General features: G+C 38.2%; 2 protein-coding genes across 2 annotated transcripts; both read left to right on the top strand.

The window, feature by feature from the left end:
* Window positions 1-1,300: 1,300 nt before the first annotated feature.
* mrvi1 (murine retrovirus integration site 1 homolog) lies at window positions 1,301-21,051 on the top strand. Its single transcript, XM_053324259.1, has 21 exons — window positions 1,301-2,029; window positions 6,505-6,723; window positions 9,703-9,809; window positions 9,906-9,967; window positions 10,766-10,939; window positions 11,277-11,354; window positions 11,498-11,547; window positions 11,823-11,879; window positions 12,168-12,614; window positions 12,736-12,814; window positions 13,414-13,534; window positions 13,694-13,724; window positions 15,025-15,165; window positions 15,408-15,539; window positions 16,922-17,075; window positions 17,359-17,408; window positions 17,579-17,737; window positions 18,242-18,303; window positions 18,993-19,115; window positions 19,374-19,502; window positions 20,153-21,051. Exons 2-21 carry the CDS (start codon window positions 6,652-6,654, stop codon window positions 20,313-20,315), a joined length of 2,391 nt encoding a protein of 796 aa, XP_053180234.1. The 5' UTR covers window positions 1,301-2,029; window positions 6,505-6,651; the 3' UTR covers window positions 20,316-21,051.
* Window positions 21,052-22,942: 1,891 nt separating this feature from the next.
* lyve1a (lymphatic vessel endothelial hyaluronic receptor 1a) lies at window positions 22,943-25,799 on the top strand. Its single transcript, XM_053324290.1, has 6 exons — window positions 22,943-23,053; window positions 23,191-23,374; window positions 23,483-23,622; window positions 24,202-24,384; window positions 24,544-24,616; window positions 24,930-25,799. The coding sequence occupies exons 1-6, from the start codon at window positions 22,966-22,968 to the stop codon at window positions 25,081-25,083; spliced, it is 822 nt and encodes a 273-aa protein (XP_053180265.1). The 5' UTR covers window positions 22,943-22,965; the 3' UTR covers window positions 25,084-25,799.
* Window positions 25,800-25,808: the final 9 nt, after the last annotated feature.

The following is a 25,808-nucleotide window of genomic DNA, read 5'->3' as shown; positions in this document are numbered from 1 at the left end:
AGTTTTATCCCTCAGATGAATATCCCACTGCCAGCATCAACCTTACAGGACAGAAAACTCAATTCATATATCTCAATTTGTTTCCTTTATCTGTTTATCTTCATCACTCTTCCTCACTCTCTCTCTCTCTCGCTCTCTCACTCCATCTCGCTCCGTCTCTCTACCTCGCTCTTGTTTTGTAACCATCTCATGACATTTGCATTGCTTTCCTGTTAAATGCAAATTAACTATTTTTCACTGTCTGTCTGTGCTCTGGCTCCAACAGGTGGCACAGGACCGGGCAGCTGCGACGAGGTGAGACTCCCTGTTACTCCTGAATATTATTTATCTATATCAAGGCAGAACTGCATGCTTGTTTGTCTCATTGATGTTTGTCGAAAAGATGTTTTTGTATGAGATGCATGATGTAGTGCTGATTACAAATTTCTTCCATGCTTGCAAATGTAAAGAGAAACGGATCCTTCTGACTTTGCTTTGGGCAGTAGGGGAAAATATATTTATTTACTTGTACTTTTCTTTAGTATTCCCATGTTATGCTACTTCTTATACTTGTATTTCACTACTATTCAGAGAAAAATGTTGCACTTTTTATCCACTACATATATACTGACAGCTACAGTAGTATGAGTAGTTACTTTTCATGTCACAAGTTTATAAAATACAATGTTTTTTAATAGTTAAATAATAAACCAGCAGTTCCCCTCTAAATATCCCTATTAATCTTCTTATATGGTTTAATTAAGTCTCAAAGTAGGTGAAATTATCCAATAATGCACATATCAAGGTACATATCAGAGAAAAGTTAAAACAACAAATACAGATGTGTGTAGCAGAACTTTGTATTTTCCTTCATTTCTACCCCATTAATCATTTCACAACCCCTCAGGTTCATCTGGTGACTCTTTGGAGGGGCCCAACCCCCAGTTTGGGAACCTCTGGGCTAAATTACTTACCCATATAAAGTAGTTAAAACTAGCTCCATGTTCACCTGCTACAACAGTAAAATGCTACATACACATTGATGCAACAGTATTAACAATCTTACAGTTTGATATAATAATATACAGTCACAGGAGCCATTTGTCTACAGAACAAGTACTTTTACCTGTGATATTGAAAGCATATTTAGCGATACATTTATTTTGGTAGTTTTGCTTGAAGAAGAGAAGAATAACCAGCAAGAGTGAAGTGGGAAAAAAGATTTTCACTTGAGTTAAGATACAATACAAACATCTGACTTTTTTTGCACAAATTGGTCCTTTGATAAGCAATTTCCTTCACACTGTCGCACTTAAGATTATCAGTTCACATTAATTCAAGCTGTGCTTGTAATTTACTGTGAATGTCAGCTGTGTTCATCCAGACAATGTGGCTGCTATGCTTGTCCTCCCCACAAAAATCACAGTATTAAAGAGTCAAATGTCTCCCTGTTAAAAAGCAGCAAAACAGTGTAGGGTTTGATAATGCAGTTTACCAAACAATAATGAACTTAAAGACTTCAAAATACGATTCATGGTTCCCCGTTAGCCGGCAGAGTAAACATAGTTTAGATGGACTCTATCTATCTATCTTTCCATGTATCACAAACATGCTCTCACATACAAACAGAAAAAAATATTCCCACACAATGGTAACGGTAGCCAAACAAGCCGTGGAGAAAAAGCAACATACTTTACTAACTTTCTCCAGGTTTTAGTTGAGGGGATGATCAGTGGAGCAGTAGCCTGAGAAGACACACACACACACACAGAGAGAGAGAGAGACACACACACACACACACTCCACAGCAGCCCAAAGAGGCATACAGAGCCCTTCTCCTTAAATGGTCAAAGCTCCCAGGAGTGAAAGAGAGGCTGCTGCTGAAAAAAGACAGGGAACAGAGGGGACGGGAGAAGGAAGGAGAAGCCCCGAAGACAGAGGAGTTTTCTGTGGAAAAGGCTAAGAGTGACAGTTTGACTGTGGGAAGTCGGTCTGAGTGGAAAGATCAGCGGGAGTGAGTGTGTTACCAGGACACTAGCGGTGGACTCAGGTAATGTGCATGCTCTCTGTGGACAGGTTCAGATGGTAGGCTGCATGGAGGTGCGTTGTCTTAGTGAATGATGGATTCATGCAGATTTGTGAGATCCAGGAGATGCAGCTGTGTTGGTATGTCTGCAGCAGTGTCAAACTTGTGCCAAAGGGGGTGTTTTTGGTCTTGCTGTGCTGTGTTTACATAATCGAGTGTTTGCCTGAAAGTGAAACTCATTTTTCTGTCTTCTTGGTGGGTGTGAGTGACAATATATCGTTGTGATTTCAAGTCAGTGTATTTATCTGTTCCATCTCCCAACTCTACATCTCTACATCTTTCCGTCTCTTTTCTTTTCTCATATTTCCTCTGTCCTGTTATGTCAGATTGTAGCTCTGTAGCAACCACTTCCTCTGCTGGCCCTGTACTCCGTGCTTCCCACAACCAAATTTTAAACAAATCTGGCAAGAGGGAGCGGGCTTATGTAACAGAGGAGGGGAGGAGGGCGGCATTGATAGGCCCATGGTGACCCATCAGATTCTGTGACCTGTAGTGTTGGTTAGGTTTGGGCATGATGAGGATTGAGATTGGTAGGGTAAAAATAACAGGGCAAGTCACAGAATCTGAAGAGTCACCAAAGTAAAAAAAGGGCAACCAGACCTGACTGCAATGAGAGGCAATATGGAGTCCTGACGCTCCTGATGGACAAGTGTTTTCTTTCTTCCTTGTTGTGTGAGAACGAGAATACCTAGAGGGGCTGTGTGTGCTCAGGCTTGTATGTTCTGTACTGTTCCCCCACAGGAAATAATCTGAGTGATTCAATTACTCTGCAATATTTATCTCAGTTTCATGGTCTGCCGGGGAAGCACTCCCGCGGTGAAGGCTGGCATCTCTGTTTGGGCTGTGATATGTTCAAGAAGAATGAGTTTCTTCTGCCTGTGTCAGCACTGTGTCATAGTCTGTTTTATTATACTTTGCTTGAAACAAGGTTATGTGTTTAAACATTTTGAGCTGCTGCAGTGTGTTAAGGATACAACCAACTGAAATGATCATCAGTGATTTCTTTGTTGTTGTTGTTCTTCATTTCCTATCTATTCTTTCATAAACCACAGAGAAAAGGAATAAAATGAAAGAAAGAAATGAGAAGAAAGACTCATGTTCAATCCAGGAATAATGCAGGTGGTTGCTACCCCCTTAAATCCACGGGGTAATTAGATAATCATGTTAGAAATATTAGAAATATTCAGTGAGTCATTCTCATGTTTATATATGCAGTCAAAGCTAAAAGCAAATCTAAATAACTGTATGTAGAACTGATGGGACTGTTCATACTTTCAGGTATGAGATGAGTGGCAGGTTTAGGAGGAGTATTTGACACAAGACACATGTTCTGCTCACCAGCAAAAATGTAAACTGTAACTCAACAACAGTTTGACACAACTGCATTTTAAAGGATCAAAAGTCTGCAGCCAAAAGCTGAGAAAGAGAATGTACTAAACCCTGTATAGCAGTATTCCTGCAGTCAGGAAATATTCTCGCTGGGAGACAGCTAAACAACCCATTTCCTCCCCAGTGACTCACATGCTTTCTGTCCCTATATGTTCCCAAGAACTTGTCATGTTTGTGATGACACAGAGCAGCACACTGCATATTTGGCTTTGAAGTGACTGAGGATTTGTCCCGCGCAAAGTGCATGCCGTCACTCTGAAATAAGCATACATTTATCACACCTTTCACTCGCAAACTATTATCCATTTGCAGGCACATGTGAAGATATTGGCAAGAAAATGAGTCTGTTTTTGCCTGATAACCTGACAATAGTTTATAGATGCAGTGTGGCGTTTCCCCTGTGCTCCTGTCAAAGGGTTAAATTTGCACAGCCTTTAAATTTGCATGAATTTGTGACTAAAAGGGAAGAGATGTGAGTTGCACACGTAATATTTGACTAAATTAAGTCCTGTTTCTCTTTAGCTAAATGATCCAGTGATCCAGTGTTATTGATGGGAAACACATGCAGCAGCACAGCTCAGGCTTTACCGTTTCTTTGGGTTTAATTTAAACCTAAGCAGTCCGACTTTAGATAAAATATTCTACCATATCAAGTCTTGAGATTATACAGTCCCGGTCATCCCCAGCCTCTTTCTTAGGATACTTTTCATTTTTGTATAATTGTCTCTGTCCTGTTCTTTCTCTGCACAACTATATGCTTTATCTTCTTTTCCTGTTTGCTTTTTACTTACACTTCTCATATTTTCTTGTATCTTCTTGTTGTATCTCATCTCGTGTTATTATCTCACTATTTAACGGACCTCACAACTTACCTGATGATTTGTTATTTTGGTTAAAAAAAGACATCTACAGGTAAACAACAGTTAGAGATACAGTTTGAGTAGCTTTTCATTGCATCACATCAACAGAGGTACAACTGAGAGCAAGTTGTACTTCATGTCTCTTTATCACAGCTTTAAACATCGTCAATCAATGTAGACCACTTGATGAAAGACAGTATGGGAAGAAAAACACACATTGTGCCTCTCAGACTCAGTCATGAATGGTATTTATTTGCATGTCCAATCACTCTTTTTGTAAAGTGACAAGCACAGAGAATCATGTCCAGAGGCTGCGAGTGTTGAAAGTTGGTATTTGCTCCACTGGACACCATTCAGATTTTGGTGTTTTTTCCTTCTTTTGTTTTGTCTTGTTTTTTTATGAATCTTGAAGAATCTAATGTTTTACTATTTCCCAAAACTGAAGATCTGAGACTTTTATTGCATGTCTCCCAGTATAGGCAGAGATGGAAGATAATATTCCTAAGTATGTTCTAATTAGTGTATAATCACCTGAAAATAATATTCTGCATAGGGAGCCCACCATGTTGCACTGCCATGTTTCTACAGTAGCCCAGAACTGACAAACCAAACACTGGCTCTACAGAGGGTCCTTTGCTTTTTTTGCGAGTTTGGCAGCCATCATAGGTTCTCCTACAAAATTGGAATGGGAGGGGAAAGTGAGGCATATTCAGGTGCTTGCAATCTGCAACTTCATTATTGAATGCCACTAAATCCTACACACTGTACCTTTAAATACATATACTGTAGCATTTTCAAAAAAGTAGGAATAACTGGATCAAAAGCGATTATCTCAGAATCCATACAAATCTGATATGCCTAACTGCATCAGCATGTACTGCACACAAAACTGACTGACCAGAACCCATTCCAGGCTCCCCAAGAAATTTACTGGACAGGTATTTGGTTTTAAAGGTACCATCACGATTCAACTAATGCCCCATCCTACCTGCACAAACATCAGTCAGGCTTAATTTGCATACAGTAATGCATCAAAAATCACAATGAATATGAAGCCAGCAAGCACATTGCATTGTGAGTAAACTCAGTCACCAACACTTGGGCTGATGACAGACATTAGCAACAATGGTTTTTAGCTTCATTGTGAGCACACCCATCTCTCATGTCTGAGGTCGAGAGATCCAGTTCACAGCGGGACTGTGTTTGTCTATACAATGCAACAATGCAACAGCATTTTACTTTTATGACTGTTGGGGTACCAAATAGAGGTCATAAAATAATTGCAAGCCCATAGTGAAGCAGACATTGCGTGACAAAATGCACACACACACACACACACACACACACACACACACACACACACACACGCTCTCAGATGAAAGCGAACTCTTTGCCTTATAAGTTCAAGTGCCATAAAGGCTGAATGGCCAATGTCCAAAAACCAAACTCATACAACACTGACAAGTGAAGCCTGTGAGGAATTTAAAGAAATGCAATGTGATAATGGGTTGATCTACACAGGTCTGAAAAAAATCAAATCCACATACATATTAACAAAGACATTTTTAATAAAAATAAGAATAATATAAACAATTTCTGTTTATATGTGTACTGATACTTTTGACTCACCCGTGCATTACTTTCATCCCAACTGACCGGGTCAAAAGTAACAATGTACAACTTCCTTTCAAAGTCAAATTATACTGAAGTCATTCCACATTTGTACAACATAGCACCTAATATTGTCACATGTGAGTTGTTGATCACAGCATAAATTAGTTTCTGTAATGTTATATTTTAAAATGACCTTCATCTGAAAACTGTTTAGCATTAAAGTTCACAGTTTATTCGTATTTGAAGATTGTGTTTCTAATACACCGGTAACAGTACATTGGGAAACTATGCTCCTAGTGCTGTTGCAAGGCCATGGACAATAAAGCTATTTTGGGGTTTGTTTATAGTGTGACTGTGTTGTTAGTTCTACTGTATCTTTTTTTAGTTCTGCTTTGCCAGAAATTACCATCTTCAGAAAATCGTCATTAATGCGTCACATCTTTTTTCCCGTAGCTCGTACACTAAACTGAGAGAGAGTTAATGAAGAGTTTCCCCTCAATATTACTCATCAAATGCATGTTTATTCTCATGCATAACATACATCTTTTGTGTTGACATATGTTTATGGATTTGCAGCTCCAGGAAGAGGAGAGACACTTTCTGCAAGGATCTCTACTTCATCAAAGTGACCATAACTACAAGGAGTCCTGTGACACCTCCTGTGCTGCTGAGAGACCCTTTATTTTCCCCCACACCCGTTCCCGCCCCTCGCTGCCCCCCGCCATGCCCACACTGCCCGAGGAGGAAGAGGACTCCCCCGAGGAGCTAGATAGTTCTTCAAGCTCTCCCAGTACAGTGAGTGAATACGCTGTCACTTTCTGAAGCACATTCTGTTTTTGGAAAAAGCATGTGAGTCAGTATTTAAACTGCCACTGAGTAATCCATTTTGCCCGGGTGAGGAAACAATGTTGCTACTGAAGGCTGCATTCGAATAAGCCATCTTTTTGGACTCGCTGCTTTCAATTTATATTAAAAGCACTTAATTAATACCTCATATTGAAAGGCACAATGTTCTCTTCTTCAGCTACACACTTGGTTTTTCCTCCACTTTCACAGAAGAAACCAGAGCATTAGAATAGCCTTCTAATTTGGGTGAACTGACCCTTTAAATCATTATTATCACCAATCCAAATAGGTTAGGTTGTTTGTTTTGTGTTTATTTTTTAATTTGCTTTAGACTAATAGTCAACAAAGTGTTAAACATTCAGAGCTGTTTGCAGTCGCTCATAAATACACAAGCTAGATAAGATATCTCTGTAGAATTTAATGAATCTGTGTAATCTAATCTTCAGGCCATGTACCAACTGTATAAAAGTATTCACCTTTATTACTGCCATGGCCTTTCTGCAGCATTAGCTTCATTTGGACTCCTTTCATTAGGATGCTAGTGGCAAAGATGAGCTGTAAGAGGAGCACTTAGGTAGCCAGTGTTTTGATGTCGGACTGTGTTTATACATACCATTGATGTTTTAGCCGGGATTTTACGAGAAATCACTTTTTTCTTTCAGAGGATGTGAAGTTTTTCTTAGTGCCACATTAAGTTTAAAAATGTGTGACAGATTTAGGGCAACATTCACATTCAGACTGAGTGTTGATTTGTTCTTGGACATAAACCCTCTGATGTTAATGTTTGCTGACTTTCTCTGTACTCATTCTTGTCTTTGCACCTTTTAAGCTGTCCTAAACTCACATGCATGATCGCCTTATTAGCTCAAATTCAGCTATAACCCTTTTATCTTTTTTGGACATTACATTGCTTTTTGGTATAATTTTTTGTCAATCTAACAAAAGTTACTAGGAACTCAAGTTACATGAAAAAAAGACGTGGCTGTAAAAATCTACAAATCTTCACTAATTATCACTTAAAGTACTGTTAACTATACTGTAAAACTAGTTGTACTATTCATACATACAAATATAGCAGAAAACTAATAATACATTGATACAGTATTTTTATTTGTTGTCGTGTTTTTTGTCATTGAACATATATGTATACCTCACTGACCATTATAATAGTTCACAGCTTAAAGATAGAAATGAGAAACTGTGTGAAAGCCACACATTGGCATTGCTTCCTCAGCTTGTCTCTACTTGATATATCATATATATAAGTTACAGATCAATGTCCAGACTCCAGAGGGTTAATGATGTTATTACTTATTGATTTAGGTCCCTCACTTTAACACATGTCTAATATATTGAGTTTGTTGCTGCTGCTGAAAACTCATTTGGGCTTTCTGAAAAATCAGTTATAACATTTATTTCAATCAAAAAGCATTTTGAGCAATTCCTGAAGGCTTTGAGGGGAAATCTATTTGTTACAAATACTTTTGGGGGCTGCCATGAAATGTATCATTTCTGGTGATGGTAACCTGCCTCTGATCATACAACATATGGAGCAAATCACATATAATTGTAATGGCTGTTGATGCAATAATCTGTTCCACTCATCTCATACTTTATCAAGCTATCTACATTCCTTATATTCATACATCCTTCCTCTTCTATCCCCTTTGAAACACTTACATTATACATATAATTACATTATACATACACCCCCTCTTCTTTTTTTGTTTGTTTGTTTTACATTTCCTTTTTAGGTCTCTGCCTTTTATATCTGGCTCTTTGTCTTTTACATACATGTTATCTAAATATATTTCACTTAAAACTGGATCAATGTCAAGCTAGCTAAAAGTTTGTGAAGAAAATGATCACATGATTAATGAAAATGATTACATCAAATCTGTACATTATTGTAAGGATGCTAAAGTCAAAATAAATACATTTGAGAAGAAATGAGAGATCATATTCTCTGAACTTTTCTGCCCCATCTATAAGCAAAGCTGTGGTTTATCACCACAGTTATAGAAGTACTGTCATGACTAATGGACTGATCCTTATCTTCATGTCACTGTTTAACTCCAAATCAATTAGCCGAGTCATCTCAATAGTGGTTTCAAATATTTCCTGTTCTCACAAATAGCTCCTTGCTTGTGGTCATTTGAGTAACTGCAAATATGTTTGGAGATATGCACCACTGTAGCACAAATAACCTGCTTTTTTTTTTTTTTTTTTTTTACATAAAAGCTGTTTTATGTCAAAATCTGGTTTGAATACATTTGTTGTTCAGTTTGCTTTGTGTTTACATGATGCAAACCCAGAGTGTTGGTTGGTTTCTTGGGTTCTTGGGAAACTGTAATTAAGCCATCATGTGTAGTTTAATGATGTTCTGCACCCGATAGGTATTCGAAGGCAACACAATACGTACACAAACACATATAGTAGAGTGGGAGGAACTGGGGGTCAACAATGATTCACAGCTTGATTTTTGTCCCAAAACAGATTGATGCAAGCCTGCCTTTTGTCTGACATTTCTAGTTTAAAGTTTTTCTTGTTTAAAATTCAGATGGAATAGCATTTCAAGACTATCTAACTTCTGCGTCATGAGATATTTCTGAGTGAAACGGGATAGACAGGCGTAACACTGGGAAGAATTTGATTTAAACATTGGAAAGTGGGCATGTCACAATGAATCTTAGCTCCGTGCTGCTAAAAGTTTAAGATTGATTGATCGGTGGATGTGTAAGAATACATCAAATTTTGATTTACAGGGAGAAAGTGATTGGATTGTGATATAAGAATACATATACTGTTATATTGTTATATTGTTTAGCTCTACAGTGTATCTTTATCTGTTCCATAAAAACAAGATGACATGAGTTTTACTGTTTTACTATAAACTTTCATATCTTTGTTTGTTGTGTTTTTTCACAGTCTACTCCAAGTGAAAGTCGAGCTGTTGTCATGACTGCCCCCACTATCATCTACCCACAGAAGGCCACTATTTTCCAACAAGATGGACGTCCTCTGGAGCAGGCCAGGTAATCATCTACCATGTGGAGCACAGAAAATGGTTTTCTTTTCTTCAGCTGTAAACAGGAACAATGTGTCTGTATCATTACTGTTTCCTCTCTCAGGCCGCACAGTCCCAGAGCTCGTCTGGCGAGGAACTCCTCTGGAGGACCCATCACCACAGTCGGTGTGTAAACCCAGCGCACACACACACTGCAGCTGTAGTTATCTAAAGATAACCACAACACTGTGAGAGATACTTTAATGGGATTTTTTGTTTCTCATCAAATGTGGATCTATTAGTGGACTATTCAGAGTTAAACCTTTGTACATTTTCACCACTATTAACACCATTAAATCAACCTACTTTTCGAAGTGGCCTACTTTACTGAACTGTGCTCTTAATCTTTCTTGTCAGGTCTTGCAAGGATTGTCAAACTAAACACTGCTTTCATGCTTTGTGTGCACACAAGAAGCACCACATTTAGACTAAGTTTGGTCTTTGGTGTCCTGAGAAATGAATCTGTCAGTGTGTCCTCCCACATGCCTGAGATGCTTTCACTACTTTGATTACTTTTGATGTTTAACTTGTTGCCCTTTTCTGAGCTGAGGAAGAGAAGAAAAAGCATCTTTAACTTGGCCAACCCTCATCACCTGATCTATTGGCTCACATCCATTTGTGAATTATTCCTTGGTATGGGAGGCTTGAGAGGCTTTATACTTAGAAGTCCCACTGAAATATCCAGGAGATACAGCTGCTCTTCAACCAACACAATTCCAAAAGCGCTTACAGACTTCTTGTACTTAAATAGATCATAAAATGTACAGTATTTTGTCAATGCCTTACTACCGCATGTTTCAAGGATAGTACTGACTGATTAACATAGCGGTTTGTCTGTAATTGTATTTCATAATTGTCTTAAACTTAAGTATATGTTCTTCTAATTTAATTCAATGTGTTTATTGTGTTTATTGTGTTTCTCAGACAGCACAGGTAATGTGATCGACCTGGTGAAGGATCAGCTGCCGGAGCTGCAGCTCTCTGAGGAGGATCGACAGAAGAACCTGGAGCTGCTGGAGCAGGCCAAGAAGGTCAGCGACCGCTTCCTGACACGCCGCGGCCGCCGCTCTACCAGCAGCCTCACTGACTCTCCTACAGGTAGCTGAAAAAAAACTATTCAAATTTTACAATGAAAACAAAAACAATGTAACTGACAGTTACATTTTTCTCAAATGATAATTCATTTAAACTAATAGCTAATACATTTACAACTATATTAGATTTGTCAAGTTTTTCTTAATCTAAATTTATGAAAGAATATCTTTTGGGGTTGTTTTTGTCAGTTTAACTTCATATTTAGATTTTTTTTCTATTCTTAGGGTTTCTGTGCATGCTCTGGGCTTACATATCTTCAATTTGACTTAGTTTGTTATTTTTTTAAAAACTCAGAAAGTCACATTAAACTAAATGCAGTACATGTTTAATTTATCCTCAGGTCTTTCTCCAGCTCCAACTCCATCATCTTCACCGTGTTCTTCTAGAAGCAGCTCACTGACCATAGCCCCTCAAAATGGTATTCATTTGGACTTCTACACCATTTAACGCAGCAACTTCATACTCTTTTACAATATTCTCGCCTATGTTGTACATTCCCATTTTTTATTGCTTGTCTTTCTTTGTGACAGTAATTGTGTCGGTTGTTTTCTACTCTTTCAGTTGTTGGACCCACAGAAGCAACTCATGTCAGCTCACAGTCTGTTGGTCAGGTAAACAGATTATTGTTACTGATAAACAACATTCACTTATGGTGACTGAAGGTGTAAAACAAATCTTTAAATTTTAATCCATTCTTTATTCATTATCCCCTATTAAAACTGTAAATGTTGATTTTATGTTCCTATTATCTCTATTTACAAATTGTTCGCCAAAAAAACTCACCTTCACTTGCTTTCATATCAGTTAAATTTCAAGTAAATCAACCACTGAACACGTAACACATACACTAACACTGCAACATTTTCTACGTTGTCCTCTCTTGTAGCATCTGGAGGTTCCTTCAGTGAGGGAGCAGCCTGATGTGACGAACCAAGATCAGGAGGTCAGATAACAGATTCACTCAATGCATTTCCTTATATAAATACAGATATGTGGAATTGAATATTGAAGTCATGCAAAACAAGATAGTAACCTCCCACACACGGTCAGCACTGTGTTTACTGAGAAAATATTATTCTTATTGTGGGTTTAATGTCTGATGAAAGTGCTGACAGTATGCAGACGTTGAATAACATCTTTGTTAATACAGATATGACTTTGTACTTCTAATACTCACAGCTTTACTCACAGCTTAGCGTATTAATAACAGTTATATCTTATATCCCCTCAGGGCAGCAGACTGTTGGTAGATTGGAAGCCCAATGAGAAAAGGAAAGTGTCCTCTGGGACTCTAAAACCTCGTTTTGTTGCTCAGAAAGAGAAGTGTGAGCTCGGTGCACCTAAAAGTCCTCCAGCAGCCAATAAAACTGATGAGGGAACTGGTCTAGGCCGAAATCCCAACCAGGCCCCAGCCACAGGGGTCGCTAAGCCTGTCCCCCGACCCCCTACCCAGCAGGCTCCCTGTACAGCAGAGATCAAGACGATTGGGGCCTTCCCTCCACTAATGAGAGCTGTTTCCTGGGATGCAGTGGGTGGCCTCAATTCTAGAAATGGAGCCCCTAGTTTCCCTCCCCCAGCAGAGGACACCTTTTCAGACCAGCCAAGGGATGCTCTTTTCAAAACTTCAGGGTACAAGGATCAGCCGGGGAGTACACAGAAACTATCTAAACTCAGAGAGGTAAATCACTAGTGCAGCAGATTACATGTTACTGTCATTACTGCCTGCATTTCCAAGTCAAATAAAATACTGTAGGAAAGATAGAAAATACATTGTACTTTGTGTGTGTATGTATGCACAGGAGCACAAGCTGATGCGTAACCAAAGCGTAGTTGGATCAAAGCTACCGGACTTGAGTGAAGCTGCTGAGCAGGAAAAAGGTAACAGTCCTTGTTAGCCCTCTTGTTCATGTAAGACACAAAGTGCTTTCAGCAGTGCAGAATGCTGCCAAGGGCGTGCACTTCCTGAATCTCAGGGAAAATCTGTTCTAGTCAGAAAATGATGATGATCTGTTCTTTTGTTTTGTTTTTTCCCCCTGTGCCACCCATTTACTGGCAACCACATAACAGTGAGAGACATGGTGGTTTTACTTTCTATCAGCAGAGGGCATGATTGTTAAAGCTATAGACCACCTGTGGAAGAAATTATTGTTAGTATTTTGTGTTTTGTAGGCAGAGGTGTAGACTTGAGACTTTATACAAGGCTCAGGTCAGTTGATTAGAGGTTTGACATGAGTATGTTATAAAGTCTGAAGTCTTTATACTTTAGACTTGGCTAAGAATGGAGTGCTCTGAGACTTGATGGCCTGAACACTTGACCTGAGATTTGAAGCCAAAAATGTTCTTTAAAAAGTGTCATGTTATGACCTGATAAAATCTGTTCTTTCAAAACTATCAACATTGCTTTGAAATTACACATTATTTTAATGGTCCAGACTTGACTTTTGTAAAGTCTGATGGATGCAGCGATGTGTCTGCAGGTCTACCTGCCTCTCCAAACTCAGCCAGCAATGAGGAGACAAAGGAAAAGTCAGATGCCATGCCAAACATTTCAGATGTGATGCTGAGAAAACTCAAACTTCACCGAGGTCTACCAGGCTGGTGTGTAACAAACCAACAGTTGCTTAAGTTAACTTTTACCTTTGACTCATTTTCTCTGCCTAATAGCGCAGAAATAACCTTTCTTACATCTCAGTCATATTGTGTACACAGACCCACATTACTCACCTTACTAACAGTTCCTCTTTGATTTCATTCCAGTGCACCCCCACTTACTGAAAAAGAAGTTGAGGTTGGTATCTGATCCATACAGGTTGTTGAGTGATTTTCACACATTATTAAAGCTAAAAATAAAAATATAACGCCACAAACACATTCAAATGATGACAATATATTGAAAGTTTGTGCATGCTGCAGTTGTGTGCTAAAAGCTTTATTAATTATTTTTGCTTACCTGTGATGCATTGCTTGGGCTTGTCTGCAGTTTAATAAGTTGATATTTTATGGGTTTATTTTCATTGATAACACTCATATATATTTAAAACACAACATATCAGACTTGGTCAGGAATAGAACAATGAAGACATATTTCCCTTCTTGTCCCTGGTATTTTCACAAGGTATGTTGTTTTGTTGTTACATTAAAGCATGTTACATGAAAAGTAGTGACTGAAATCATTTAGAAGTAGTTATTTACATTAACTACAGTATCAAAAGTCAAACCAAATAAAACTCAATTGAAAACAATAAATAGCAAAAATATTATCACTTGATTTGTGCCATGTATGTCACCTAAAAACATACATTTAATTTAATATTGTTCCCATTTCCACTGTCACAATGACTTACAGTAATTAAGTATGTACATAAGTTGTAAAACAACAGCTCATAAAATGTACTGCCAAGAGCAATCTGTTTATTTGAACCGTAAACATTGTTCAAACACAGCTTCAAGCTGTGCAGCCAGATGCATTGTTCTACTTGCTTCTGAACATTTGCCATGTGAAGCCCCAAGTTTACAATAACCTATTTTGTTACCAAAGTAGTTTATTACAGTTATAAAAAAGAATAGGCTGCCTGGGTTTGGCGGTATTCTGTCAACAGGAAAGTTGTTTTTTGTTCCTGATCAGGCCAAAGAGACTTGCAGTGATTTCCTGTGGAGAAAATGCAAACATTAGTGACGCTGTCAGGCTCGGGCTGCAGCCCCTCTCGCTGCTCCCAGGGGGACGTGTCTGGATCAGGACAGTCAGAGGTCATATATTTCCTCCATACATGTTGGAAAACCATGCAGACTGGCTTTGATCAACGTAGCAAAACATCAGGAGGTTAAATGGCAGGATTGCAGCTTGTTCCTCAGGCTCATCTTAGGCCTGCTTGAGTCTCATTCACACATCAACCAATAAAAATACATATTAGTATCCAGTCAACAATCACACAGACTGGCACTTGCACTGGTGGGAAAGTTTTCTATGGATTCCTCTGATCTGTTCCAGTAAGTTGGTGCGCTGCCATCACCAGCACCATCAGCAGTCTTTAATGTGTTGTTTAATGTGTCATTCTGAGTGTTATATTGCAGTAACTTCCTCCCCACAGAATGCGTTTGTCCAGCTGTCACTGGCATTTCGTAATGACAACTACACACTGGAGACCCGGCTCAAACAAGCAGAGAGGGAGAGGAACCTGACTGAGGAAGACACTGAGAAAGAACTGGAGGAGTTCAAAGGCGCTCTGAAGGTCAGTCCTCAAAAACAGCCGATCAGCTGATATTAGATTAAGTCATTGGAAAAGAATAATTCCTCCTGGCTCTTTAGTGCTCGTTTATCTGCTTAATGTTTCCTGGAAGTGTCCCAGAGTAAATATTTATCTTGTCTGACAAAAAGTCCATTCGCAGGTACAAAAGAGACATTGATGTACACTGAGTTTTCCCGAGTGTGTGATGATAATAAAGAGATGTTGTGTTGTTGTGTTTCTTGGAGATGACTGCACCACAATGGCAGAACCTGGAGCAGCGTGAGGCTTACCAACGCCTCATAGAGACAGTGGCAGTGCTGCATCGTCTGGCCACACGGCTCTCCAGCAGAGCTGAGATAGTCGGAGCAGTTCGACAGGTATAGTTACACACACATGTGCAAATAATGAATTGCACGACCATTTAATGACAGAGAAAGAAAATGCTGCAGTGTTATTTTTTGAAAGATGTTGTCCTCCCTCGGATGTTTTGGGGCCACAGGAATGTCTGTTTGGCAGCATCTTAGATTTGTAGGTGAAGGATTTTATCTAATGTCATGGCTGACCTCTCTGTGGCCAAAGTAAACATTTTAAAAAAAACAAATTTGCAGTACAAAGATCTTTTGCTATTTATAACCCCAAACCATTCAAATGAATTACTGCCTTTTCTGTCTGTTGAGTGACTTTGAAGTGATTTATACACTTAAAATGTCAAGATTTAGGTTCTTGGCATCCACTGCTTTACACAGTTTGTTGCAAGTAATAACTCTCTTGAAGTTATACTTACACAGTATCACATGCAAGCTATGGGAAGGAAAAATGTATTATTGTTGCCACAATACCTTTTGCCATAAATTTATCTCCATGACATATTCCTCACCTTTTGAACATCTCACCATCATGTGATGATTTATTTGCAGCAAAACATCCCTGTTATGATTTGCTGTGTGTACCCAGTTTTTGTTTTAGGGCACATTTTACTGCACGATTCACTCACTGACCCTGTTTCCAGCAGCAAACAGCTGCAGAAAACACTGTATGCCACCTGTCTATCACCAAACAGCAGTCAGACAAAGTTTGCAACTAGCTGGTTAAGAAAGGTAAACTTCTAGAAAGTCAAATACTCAGATAAAGATATTATACATATATATATATATATATATATATATATATATATATATATATATATATTATTGGACTTTGTTTCATCAGGAGGCCAAAAATGCGACCAATGGGATGATAATGTTCTGTGTCTGCTGGATGTGTTAATACTGCTGGTAATATCTTTCCAAGTTACAGGATGTATGTGTCTGTCAGCTTATAACAGAGCTCATCCGCAAAATACACTTTTGACCACAGACAAGAGGTGAAACAGGCTCCAAACTTTCAATTTTGATTTGATTTTAAGGACATATTTTTTTAAGTCTTGAGTCTTTCTTATGATTTCGAAATTGTTGCAGAGCTCCTACATCACACAACCACAAGTTCAATCTCTCTCTGTGTTAACATTTATGATAGTTACTTTGGGCAGTTTTCTTTTCAGAAGAGGATTCTTGAACTTGTTTTTTTTTTCAAGATTAATTTGACAGTATGTGGCATAGAGGCCGATAGGAAACAGGGAGAGAGAGAGGGGAATGACCTGCAGCAAAGGTCCCTTGCCAGAATTGAACCAGGGACACTGCCATTATGTGGCATGTGCCTTAACCACTCAGACACCAAGACACTCCTCAAACTTGTACTCAGCTTTTCATTTTTGCAACAGGAAAAACGCATGAACAAGGCCACTGAGGTCATGATGCAATATGTGGAAAATCTGAAGAGGACGTACGAGAAAGATCATGCTGAGCTGATGGAGTTTAAGAAGCTGGCCAACCAGAACTCAAACCGCTGTTATGGAGGGTCTGTAGACACTGGAGGTAAGACTACACAAAATTTACATCAAGCACAAGAAAACACAGGCAATGAAACTCAGCCAACCTGACATAACATTTTTTTGCAAAGGGTTTCATGGTTGTAAGTGGAAAGTATTTTTAAACTTTATTTATACAGGTGAAGCATGTACCTTTTTTAATACTACTCCTGCTTTGTTATTTAAGCATATTTTCAACTGGGAACATCCAGTAATACCTATAGAGTATCCTACTGTAACAGTTTTAATGCAGCTTTGGGATGTGGTGTGTTCTGTATTTTCTTATACAGATGATGGAGTCCCTCGGCCATCAAGATCAATGTCCCTCACCCTTGGAAAGGTAGCGCTTGAAGTGTTTGAATTTTATTGATTTTTTTGTGTTTTGTGTTTCTTGTCTAATGCACTCAGTTATTTCAGTGGTGCTCTCGTGCCTCTGTAGGTGTAAACATTCAAAACTTTAATATTTCCAACTAACACTGTTGCACATTCTGCCTCCACTTCACTCGGCAGGCTCTGCCCAGGCGCAGGGTGAGTGTTGCAGTGGTGCCTAAGTTTAACCTCCTGAACATACCGGGTCAGACCCCAGTCACAGCCGGCCCCAGTGCCGGCATCAACCCGGCTTCAGGCCCTAACGTGGGACCCACTGCTGGTGCTGCTCTTCCTGTTCTGGTAGGTCTTCCTGTCCCTGAGCTGACCTCGAAAATGAGATATCAAGCATTTCATAAGATGAATCGCTCTATCATTTTGACTGTATTTAGGAGCTACATTTACTTATAACATAGCTCATTTTTATGACAGAATTATTTATTGTTCTTCAAATATTACAGTGTTTCTCAAAATAGATGAATAGTGTTTTGGAATGTAAATCATCTGTCTCATGATGCTATAATTTACTGGTTATAAGTAATAACCTCTCCTCAATGTCGTATCAATATTAATTGTCAATGGTAGCAAGTAACTAAAATACATAAATAAAAGTACTGTATTTAGATACAATTTTGAGGTTCTTGTAAATACATTATATAATTACATTATATAATTTAAATGAACGAGTTTTACATAGTGGTAGTGCCACTTTTACTTCCTTCTTCTATGTTAATTGTGAATTACTGTTTGAAGAGTCATAATAATATTCAATATTATTCAACATTATACTTCAACTCTTCTCTTTAGAGTGAAGCAAATGATGTGAAAGGAAATTCTCCATCAGAGGCAGCACAACCAACGACAGAATGGTATGTTTAATGTACTGGGAGTGTTTTGCTTACTCAAAAAAAAACCACACACACACACACACACACACACACACACACACACACACACACACACACACACACACACACACACACACACACACACACACATACACATACATGCTATACCATTGCCTGATTCCCAAGGTTGATACACAGTCCTTGAAACAATGGGCCAAGAAAAACCAGAACATTTAATCATTCTTATCAAACACATATTTTGCTGCAGTGGGACCTTTGGCTTGTTTGTGTGACCTTCAGGATGTGTTTTACAGAGCAGAGAGAGCCCCAGTGAGGTGAAAATAGCTTTGAAAGCATAAAAAAATAATCAAATCCTGCTGCAGTTGATGGATATGCTATCCTGGGTCGTAATCTAAACATTTGTGCTAGAGTTTGACAAAGTCCAGGCACAAGACTCCAATCATATCCTGGTTATAAAGTGAGCTTGAGTAGAGCTCTCAAGTGTCTGAGCTAGATGTTCTGTGAGAGGACGAGAATAGCTATAACAAATGTGCAAAGTGTCAGCTCCATGTTTGTACTCTCCTGCCAGTTCCTACTCTGTAGTTTGCCCATTATAAGACAACGTAGACTCCTCACAGTTTCATAATGTCTGCTCTGATAGTGTGATGGTGTCCGAGGATGATTGTTCTTTCCTATCTGAAACAATGCAGTGGAAAGAGTGTGTCGGAGCAGGAAAGTGAGCCAGCCAAGCCTGCTGTCAACTTAGAGGAGATCAGAGCCGAGATCAGAGCCGAGCTCAAGGCGAAGATTGAGGAGGAGGCATATAATAAAGGGTGAGGCCTTCTCTTGTGCTCATTAACTACGCACAAACACGCACAGCATTGTAGTTGCTTATCATAAATCACTACTTTTATGAGACCCACCATTTATGTTGTTGTACAGGTGAGTCTTCTTATGTAACATTAACGACAGACATTTATAAATAACATACAGTAAATACAGTGATAGATTGTAGGGCATTCATATTGTAGAATATTTTATTACTGTATGTGATTAAATTTTGATGTCAAATGTGAACATTTCAAACTTAGCTTGCAAGAGGGTCTGAAGCAAAGCAAAGCTCTTCAGGAAGAAAAGCGCGAAGAGGAGGATGCTGCAGAGAAATTGCTGGAATCAAAAATTAAGGATGAAGAGAGTGGAAAGAAGATAAAGAGTAGCAGGTAAACACATTATGTACTACATGTTTTTACTTTGACAGTATTGATATAAGAAGACTAAATTATGTCTCTTTAGATTATATTCAAAGTACAACACATATGATCCGATGTACAGTATGCATTCAGAAAGAGCTGATGTTTAAATGGTTATCATTCCCATTGAAAATCAGCTAATTCTTTCATAAAAGTGACCTGAAAAATACCTGCATTTGTACACATTGGTAGCATCCAATGGGTGCACTTCAAACTTCAAATTCCCAACATTACTAGTAGTTTTAAAGATACAGTGTGTAGAATTTAATGGCATGTAGCAGAACATACTTGGCAGAAATTGAATATAATATTAATAAGTAACATTCAATTGTAGAAATGTAGATAGGTAGAAAGTCCCATTGGCATTTTCATTTACTCTCCAATGTGTGGTTAGCCACACTGAACACTGATGTTCATGTTTGAAACACAGTGCTAATGTCCCCAAGGTCAATGTTAGGTAAAGGTAAAGGTTTATAATGTGCTGTATTTTTTCAGGTTCTTATAATGGTCAGTATGATTGAAAATACTTTTATATGAAGGGAAAGGGAAAACCAAAACATGTACACAGCTATGAAAATATTGTATCTTCTGTTTAATCTATGAAGTCTTTACCTTCATAGGAGGCTGGAGGAGTTCCTGGTTCTTCTTGGGCGGTTTTGGCCCAAGATCACCTGGAGTAAACGTCTTCTCGGGATCGCCCTGATATTTTTTCTGATGATGTGTCTGGTTATCAGTATTTTTACATTCTTCAGTGACTACTACAACAGACGTGAGGACACGTAAAAAGGACTTTATCCAAGGCAAGACAAAGATGTTTGAAACAAAGAACCCCACTACAGAGACCCCAGTCGACCTCTGTCTCTGTCACTTTACCATATCACCACAGTCGGACTCACTTGAATCCACGACCCTGACTCACGAGGGTCAAAGACATTTTGGGAGGTTTTATGGATGATGTTGCCTTTTGCATGGTTAACAGAATTAAGTTATAATTTTGTTTGGATTGGAAAGTGGAGTGTTTGCTGCAGTGAGAGAAATATATTTTTTGTTTAGGGACCAATTACAGTATAGAGTGTACAATATAGTATATAAAATATTGGGGTTCTGGTACATTAATGATAAATATGGCACTTTTAATAAAAATGCCACAGTAGATTAAAAAGTGTATATTTATGTGCACTCTAATGTTAATGTGTAATCTCTCAGGTCCAGTAGATAATAAAGCCCCTGAGTGATTATCAGTTCATATTTAAAAATATAGAAAATGAAGGAATGTTTTATTTGTTTTTTAAATTTCTATACTGCGAATTTAAAGATTTTAAAGTATAAGCACATTCCAAAGTAGTTCCTAAAGTGCAATATTTTTGCAATTAATGGTTCTTGTTTGTGCCATTTTGGATTGTGTCTTTAGAGCACTGAATGATTTTCTTCTTGTATGAGAGCACTCAGTAGATGGCATGATGCTTATTTTTATCTTCTTTGCACATGTGTGTTTACCTGTGTTGTTTATTTTATGTTCTACCACTTCACCTTTAAATAAAGGTGCCTGAAAATATTCTGTTGTCATTTCCACTTATAAATACCAAAGAAGATTGGCACTATGATCCCAATTTCTAGCATGCAATACAGATGACTTGAAAGAGTAGTTAAGACTGTTGGGTATTATGCTTATTCACTGTCTTCCTGAGATTTGGATGAGAAGATTAATACCTTACTTACTTACTTACATACTTATATAAAGTCTGTGACCCCACTTTGGGGATAGGCCGCCAAAAATGGCTCTCCAGGCATCCCAGTCCTGAGCCAATTTCCCCAGCTGTCCCCATGTATGGCCAGTTCCCTTCATGTGTGTATCCAAGTCACTGCGCCAGGTGTTTTCTTGGTATGCCTCTTTTACTTTCCCCTCCACTTTTAGCTAATATGAAGCTACAACCAACAGCCCAGCACAGAGACCAAAAACAGAAGGAAACTGGCTCTATCCAAAGATAACAAAATCCACCTACCAGCACACATAAAGCTCAGTATTATTACATTAAATGTCTTTGTTTTATACAGACAAAAACTCAAATGTAAAAAGGACACACTGCAGTTACCATTAGGAAGGCAGCCAAATGAGACTCTAGGAAGTAGCTACGCCTGGCATCTGGCATATAACCCTCCCTATTACCCAGTGTGCCATTTTTACATGTCAGATTGTGTACAGATTAAAAAAACAAGATATAACATTTAAATTAGTGGAGTTAAGAGGAGCTGGTAGACAGATTTGGTTGCTTTTGGACAGAGCCAGGGAAGCTGTTTCTCCTTTCTTCTTACAAACTGATCTGTTTCCTCATCTTGCTCTCGGCAAGAACACAAATAAGTGTATTTTCCAGAATGTGGAGCAATTCCTATAAATGAAGTAAACAAAAGGCTTTTTTTCATGGAAAACATTTTAACATGTTACAGCAGGACAAAGACAGGTGTAAATAATAAAGTTAATGATGGCTGAATTCCATGTAGCTGCTTCAGTTTCAACATCCTGGTATTGTACATGTTAACTCACTGTCACAACTTATTAGGATACATGAATAGAACCATCATTAATTTCATTATATTTAGCCTGTTTTCACTTTTCAGCCTATAAAAATAAAAAAAAATCCATTAAAGTAGCATAATTATATCAGGAAACTGTTTAATGTCATGAAAATTAAACCTAACCTTTTTATTTGATCCTGTAAGCTGCTGAAGAACCTTGAGACCCTAGAGAGAAGTTAAATATCCGTCTCCTCCCCGTCGCTCCCAGTCATCATTTATTGTGCCTACACACCTCATTGACACCTCACATCTGACGAAAACACTGCTTTGAGTTCATCAGCTCTCTTTGCGTCATTTCCTGCTGCCAGGACTTGTGGAGAGATGTTTTTGTGGAAGTGGGATATCGTCCTTTGCCAAAGGACCATCAGAGGATACCAGAGCAATGATTGAGCAATGCCCCACGGGAGGAAATCATTTGGACAGGGTGCCTAATGCCAGATGTTAGTAACAGTGCAAATCCCTTACTTTAATCGGAAGTATGACATCATTATTCTCGTAAGCCTTGTACTAGAATTTTATGTGGTTTGTTCTGAGCTGTATCAAGCTGTATTTTGATCTTCATCCAACAACTATATTTATTCCTGGAACATTAGTTTATTGCATTTTGCCAGAATTTCTGTCGCTTTGTGTCCTGCTGACATATTTTATCTCCTTTTCTCTCTGACCCTGCTCCAAGAACATATGATGACTCTTGACATGGCCTGTGAGCAGTACTTCCCTCTTCCTTTTCCTGTACGTTCTGACCATGACAGAGTTCACACACCCCTGCAAACACAATCACCTCTATTTAACCCTGTCATTTGGCTCACAGACACATAAAACGTGCCACACTTCACATCTGTCTATACTCTGAGCAGTCATGAATATTATGTGGTTTTGCATCATGTCAGTGCTGTCGATTACTGCAGTTATCTCTGATCAAAATATTGATACAAGCCACATCAGAGGTAAGTGATTTGACATTTGTATATTTGTATATTAAATTATGCCAACCAGTAGTATTACTGCATTTGAACATTTTTTATTCTATAAGTGTTTCTACGAATACAGTAAAGTTAAATCTGATTTTATATGCTGTTTCCAGTTTTCCCTGCAGTGAACAGAAGTATTGCAGGAGTATTCCAGGTTAGCTATCTGAATTACCTCAACCAGCCTCATTATGCCTTCAATGCTTCTGATGCTCGGAAGCTTTGCTCAACACTCGGAGTGAACATTGCCTCAAAAGAACAAGTGCAGAAAGCTCTCATGAGGGGTTTAGAAACATGCAGGTAAGATCACAACAGTGCAAGAATACCTCAGTCATTTCAAAATCTGACAATAGAAAAAAAAACATGCAGAGATGTAGTCAAGTCATTATTTTGTTTGGTTTTACGCAGGTTTGGCTGGATTGATGAACATTTGGCAGTCATTCCCCGCATCAAGGCACTTTCTACTTGTGGCAAAAACCAGACAGGCTTAGTGACATGGCGAGCTTCTGTTACACAACATTTTGATGTGTTTTGCTTTAATGAATCAGGTATGATATTTTTTTTGTCTTCTTCTCTATCCCTTCACACCTTAATGTACATTAAATTAATAGAACATTAAATTGAAGATATCTTTCATATCTAAAGATATCCCTGGCTTTCTATTCTTTCATCAAAATTATTTTTTTAAATGAGCACTCTTGACTGTTCATTCCATTTATATTTAGACTGCATCTCAGTATCTACACAACTCTTTCCAATGTAAAACTGAACGTGTGAAGAACATAAAATATTTATATAAATACTTTCCTGAGTATGTACCATTGCTGCCAGAAAATCATTAAGGAATGCCTTTTGAGTATTGTCCACTCAATCATCAATACAGCTGCACAGTGCATTTCATGCTGGAAATGAATTAACTGAATTCCTGCTGTCCAGAAAATACTGTACAATTAATAACATTATGTTTATTTTACTTTCATAAATACTTAAGCTCAATATGTACCATACCTCAGTGTTTCCCTCAACTTAAGAAAGTTGAAAAAGATGACATTCAAAATGTGAATTATACAAGCATGAAATATTATACATTTTAAATATCATCCTATTACTTTTTTTTACATTCACAGATATCACAGCACAACTGATGGATACAACTACTCAGCTCCCTTCTGAGTCAGCATACTCTACGTCTCCTCCCTCCCTTCCTCCTGTCACTTCTTCTTTTACCACTTCCCTCTCATTCCTGTACGACGAAGACAGTGAGGCAGAGCCAGCCCGGTTTGTTGGCACAGCACAAGGCTTTGCTGGAGGTATGAGGACTTTGTTCACTATGAAGTTCATGCTGTGAGATATTTGATATCATATTCAGTACATACTATACAGGAAATACAGTACTTACAGTTTATATTTAAATCAATCTCTCATAAGTGATATATCATTACTGTATGTTTCATGTTTTATTGTTTCAGCAAAGGCAGTGCTCATCACCTCAACCTGTGCCTTTCTACTTATTGTGATGGTCACCCTTGCATACATAAAACTGTGAGTTGTTTTTTTTTCATTAAAATAATACCATTGGGGGTTAAAAAAAACTAAAGAAAACCTGACAGAAAAAAACTAATATCTGAATGAGTGTCTGAAATAATCAATTAAAAGAATACCTATACTGTTCTTATACTGTTTAACATACAGTTCAGCTTATACAGTATAACAATAAAAGCTGATAAACCGAAGGATCTTTCATTTATGAGCTGCATAAGAAATACAGACACTGCCTATTTTAAAAAAAATCTCCTCTTGTATAATATCCATTAAGTGCTTAACAAGATTTGTTTGATCTTCTTTGTGGAAAAAGGAAAAGGAGCTCTGGGAGCTCTGATACAAAGCAGCAGGAAGAGCATATGGAGACAGAAGAGTGGATGTGTCTGAAGAAAGTCAAGGAACCCAAGGAAGCTGCTCAGGAAGATGTGAAGATAGAAGTTGATGAGAGTGCAAGTCAAACATGTTGAACAAATGTTCTATGAACTGCTGAGTAATATGTACATGTATTGTGTTTTTATTTGTGCATAATTATGTTGTATAAGTTTAGTTTGTCATTTGATGTAGCGAATACAGGGATTTGTTTTTAAATTATGGCACATGCCAACATTGTGACCACTAGATGGCAGTGTTTGCATAGCAATCATTTTGAAGACTTTTTATTCTTTTACCAAATGGTGCAGTGCTTCAGGGATTGAATATACATGTAAATGCAACTTCTTTTTTCAAGCACTTTAAATAAAACATATATCATTACTAATAAACTTGGGTGTCTTCCAGATCTTTCTACATATATATTTACAAAAAGTCCACCTAAGAACAAGCTATTTAAAGGAGAAACAGAGGAAATGTTCTAGACATCATTTATCTCGGTTATCAGGTTTGTCTAAGCTCACACTCTCTAAACCACGCATTCTTACATCTGGTGTATATACAGAAACTGAAAATCTTCTGGTTTCAAACAGTTTCTAAGACATAACACTGTCACACAATGGAGTATAAGGTACAACTATTTATACTGTGTGTTTGGGTAATGACAAGTGTGTGCATCTACTTCACACATCTGGCACTCCACAGCTTTTGTCTAAAACTTTGAGTGCTGTAGTCATCCAGTTGTTCACGGCATGCATCTTTACATCACCACTCTCCCTTTTTGTCAGCTTGTGACCAGCTCAGCATTGCTTTATGTGTCAGG

Source organism: Scomber japonicus, chromosome 1 (assembly GCF_027409825.1).
Source record: "Scomber japonicus isolate fScoJap1 chromosome 1, fScoJap1.pri, whole genome shotgun sequence".
Classification (NCBI taxonomy): Eukaryota; Metazoa; Chordata; class Actinopteri; order Scombriformes; family Scombridae; genus Scomber; species Scomber japonicus.
This window is presented reverse-complemented; position numbering and strand designations above follow the sequence as displayed.

Bases quoted from the DNA above. Each gene is read 5' to 3' on its own strand.
- mrvi1 (XM_053324259.1), top strand. From the start codon at position 6,652: ATGCCCACACTGCCCGAGGAGGAAGAGGACTCCCCCGAGGAGCTAGAT. The intron at 9,968-10,765 runs GTGTGTAAACCC...TGTGTTTCTCAG, and splicing joins AGGACCCATCACCACAGTCG to ACAGCACAGGTAATGTGATC. The intron at 12,615-12,735 runs GTAAATCACTAG...ATGTATGCACAG, and splicing joins AACTATCTAAACTCAGAGAG to GAGCACAAGCTGATGCGTAA.
- lyve1a (XM_053324290.1), top strand. From the start codon at position 22,966: ATGAATATTATGTGGTTTTGCATCATGTCAGTGCTGTCGATTACTGCA. The intron at 23,054-23,190 runs GTAAGTGATTTG...TGCTGTTTCCAG, and splicing joins TGATACAAGCCACATCAGAG to TTTTCCCTGCAGTGAACAGA. The intron at 24,617-24,929 runs GTGAGTTGTTTT...TTGTGGAAAAAG, and splicing joins ACCCTTGCATACATAAAACT to GAAAAGGAGCTCTGGGAGCT.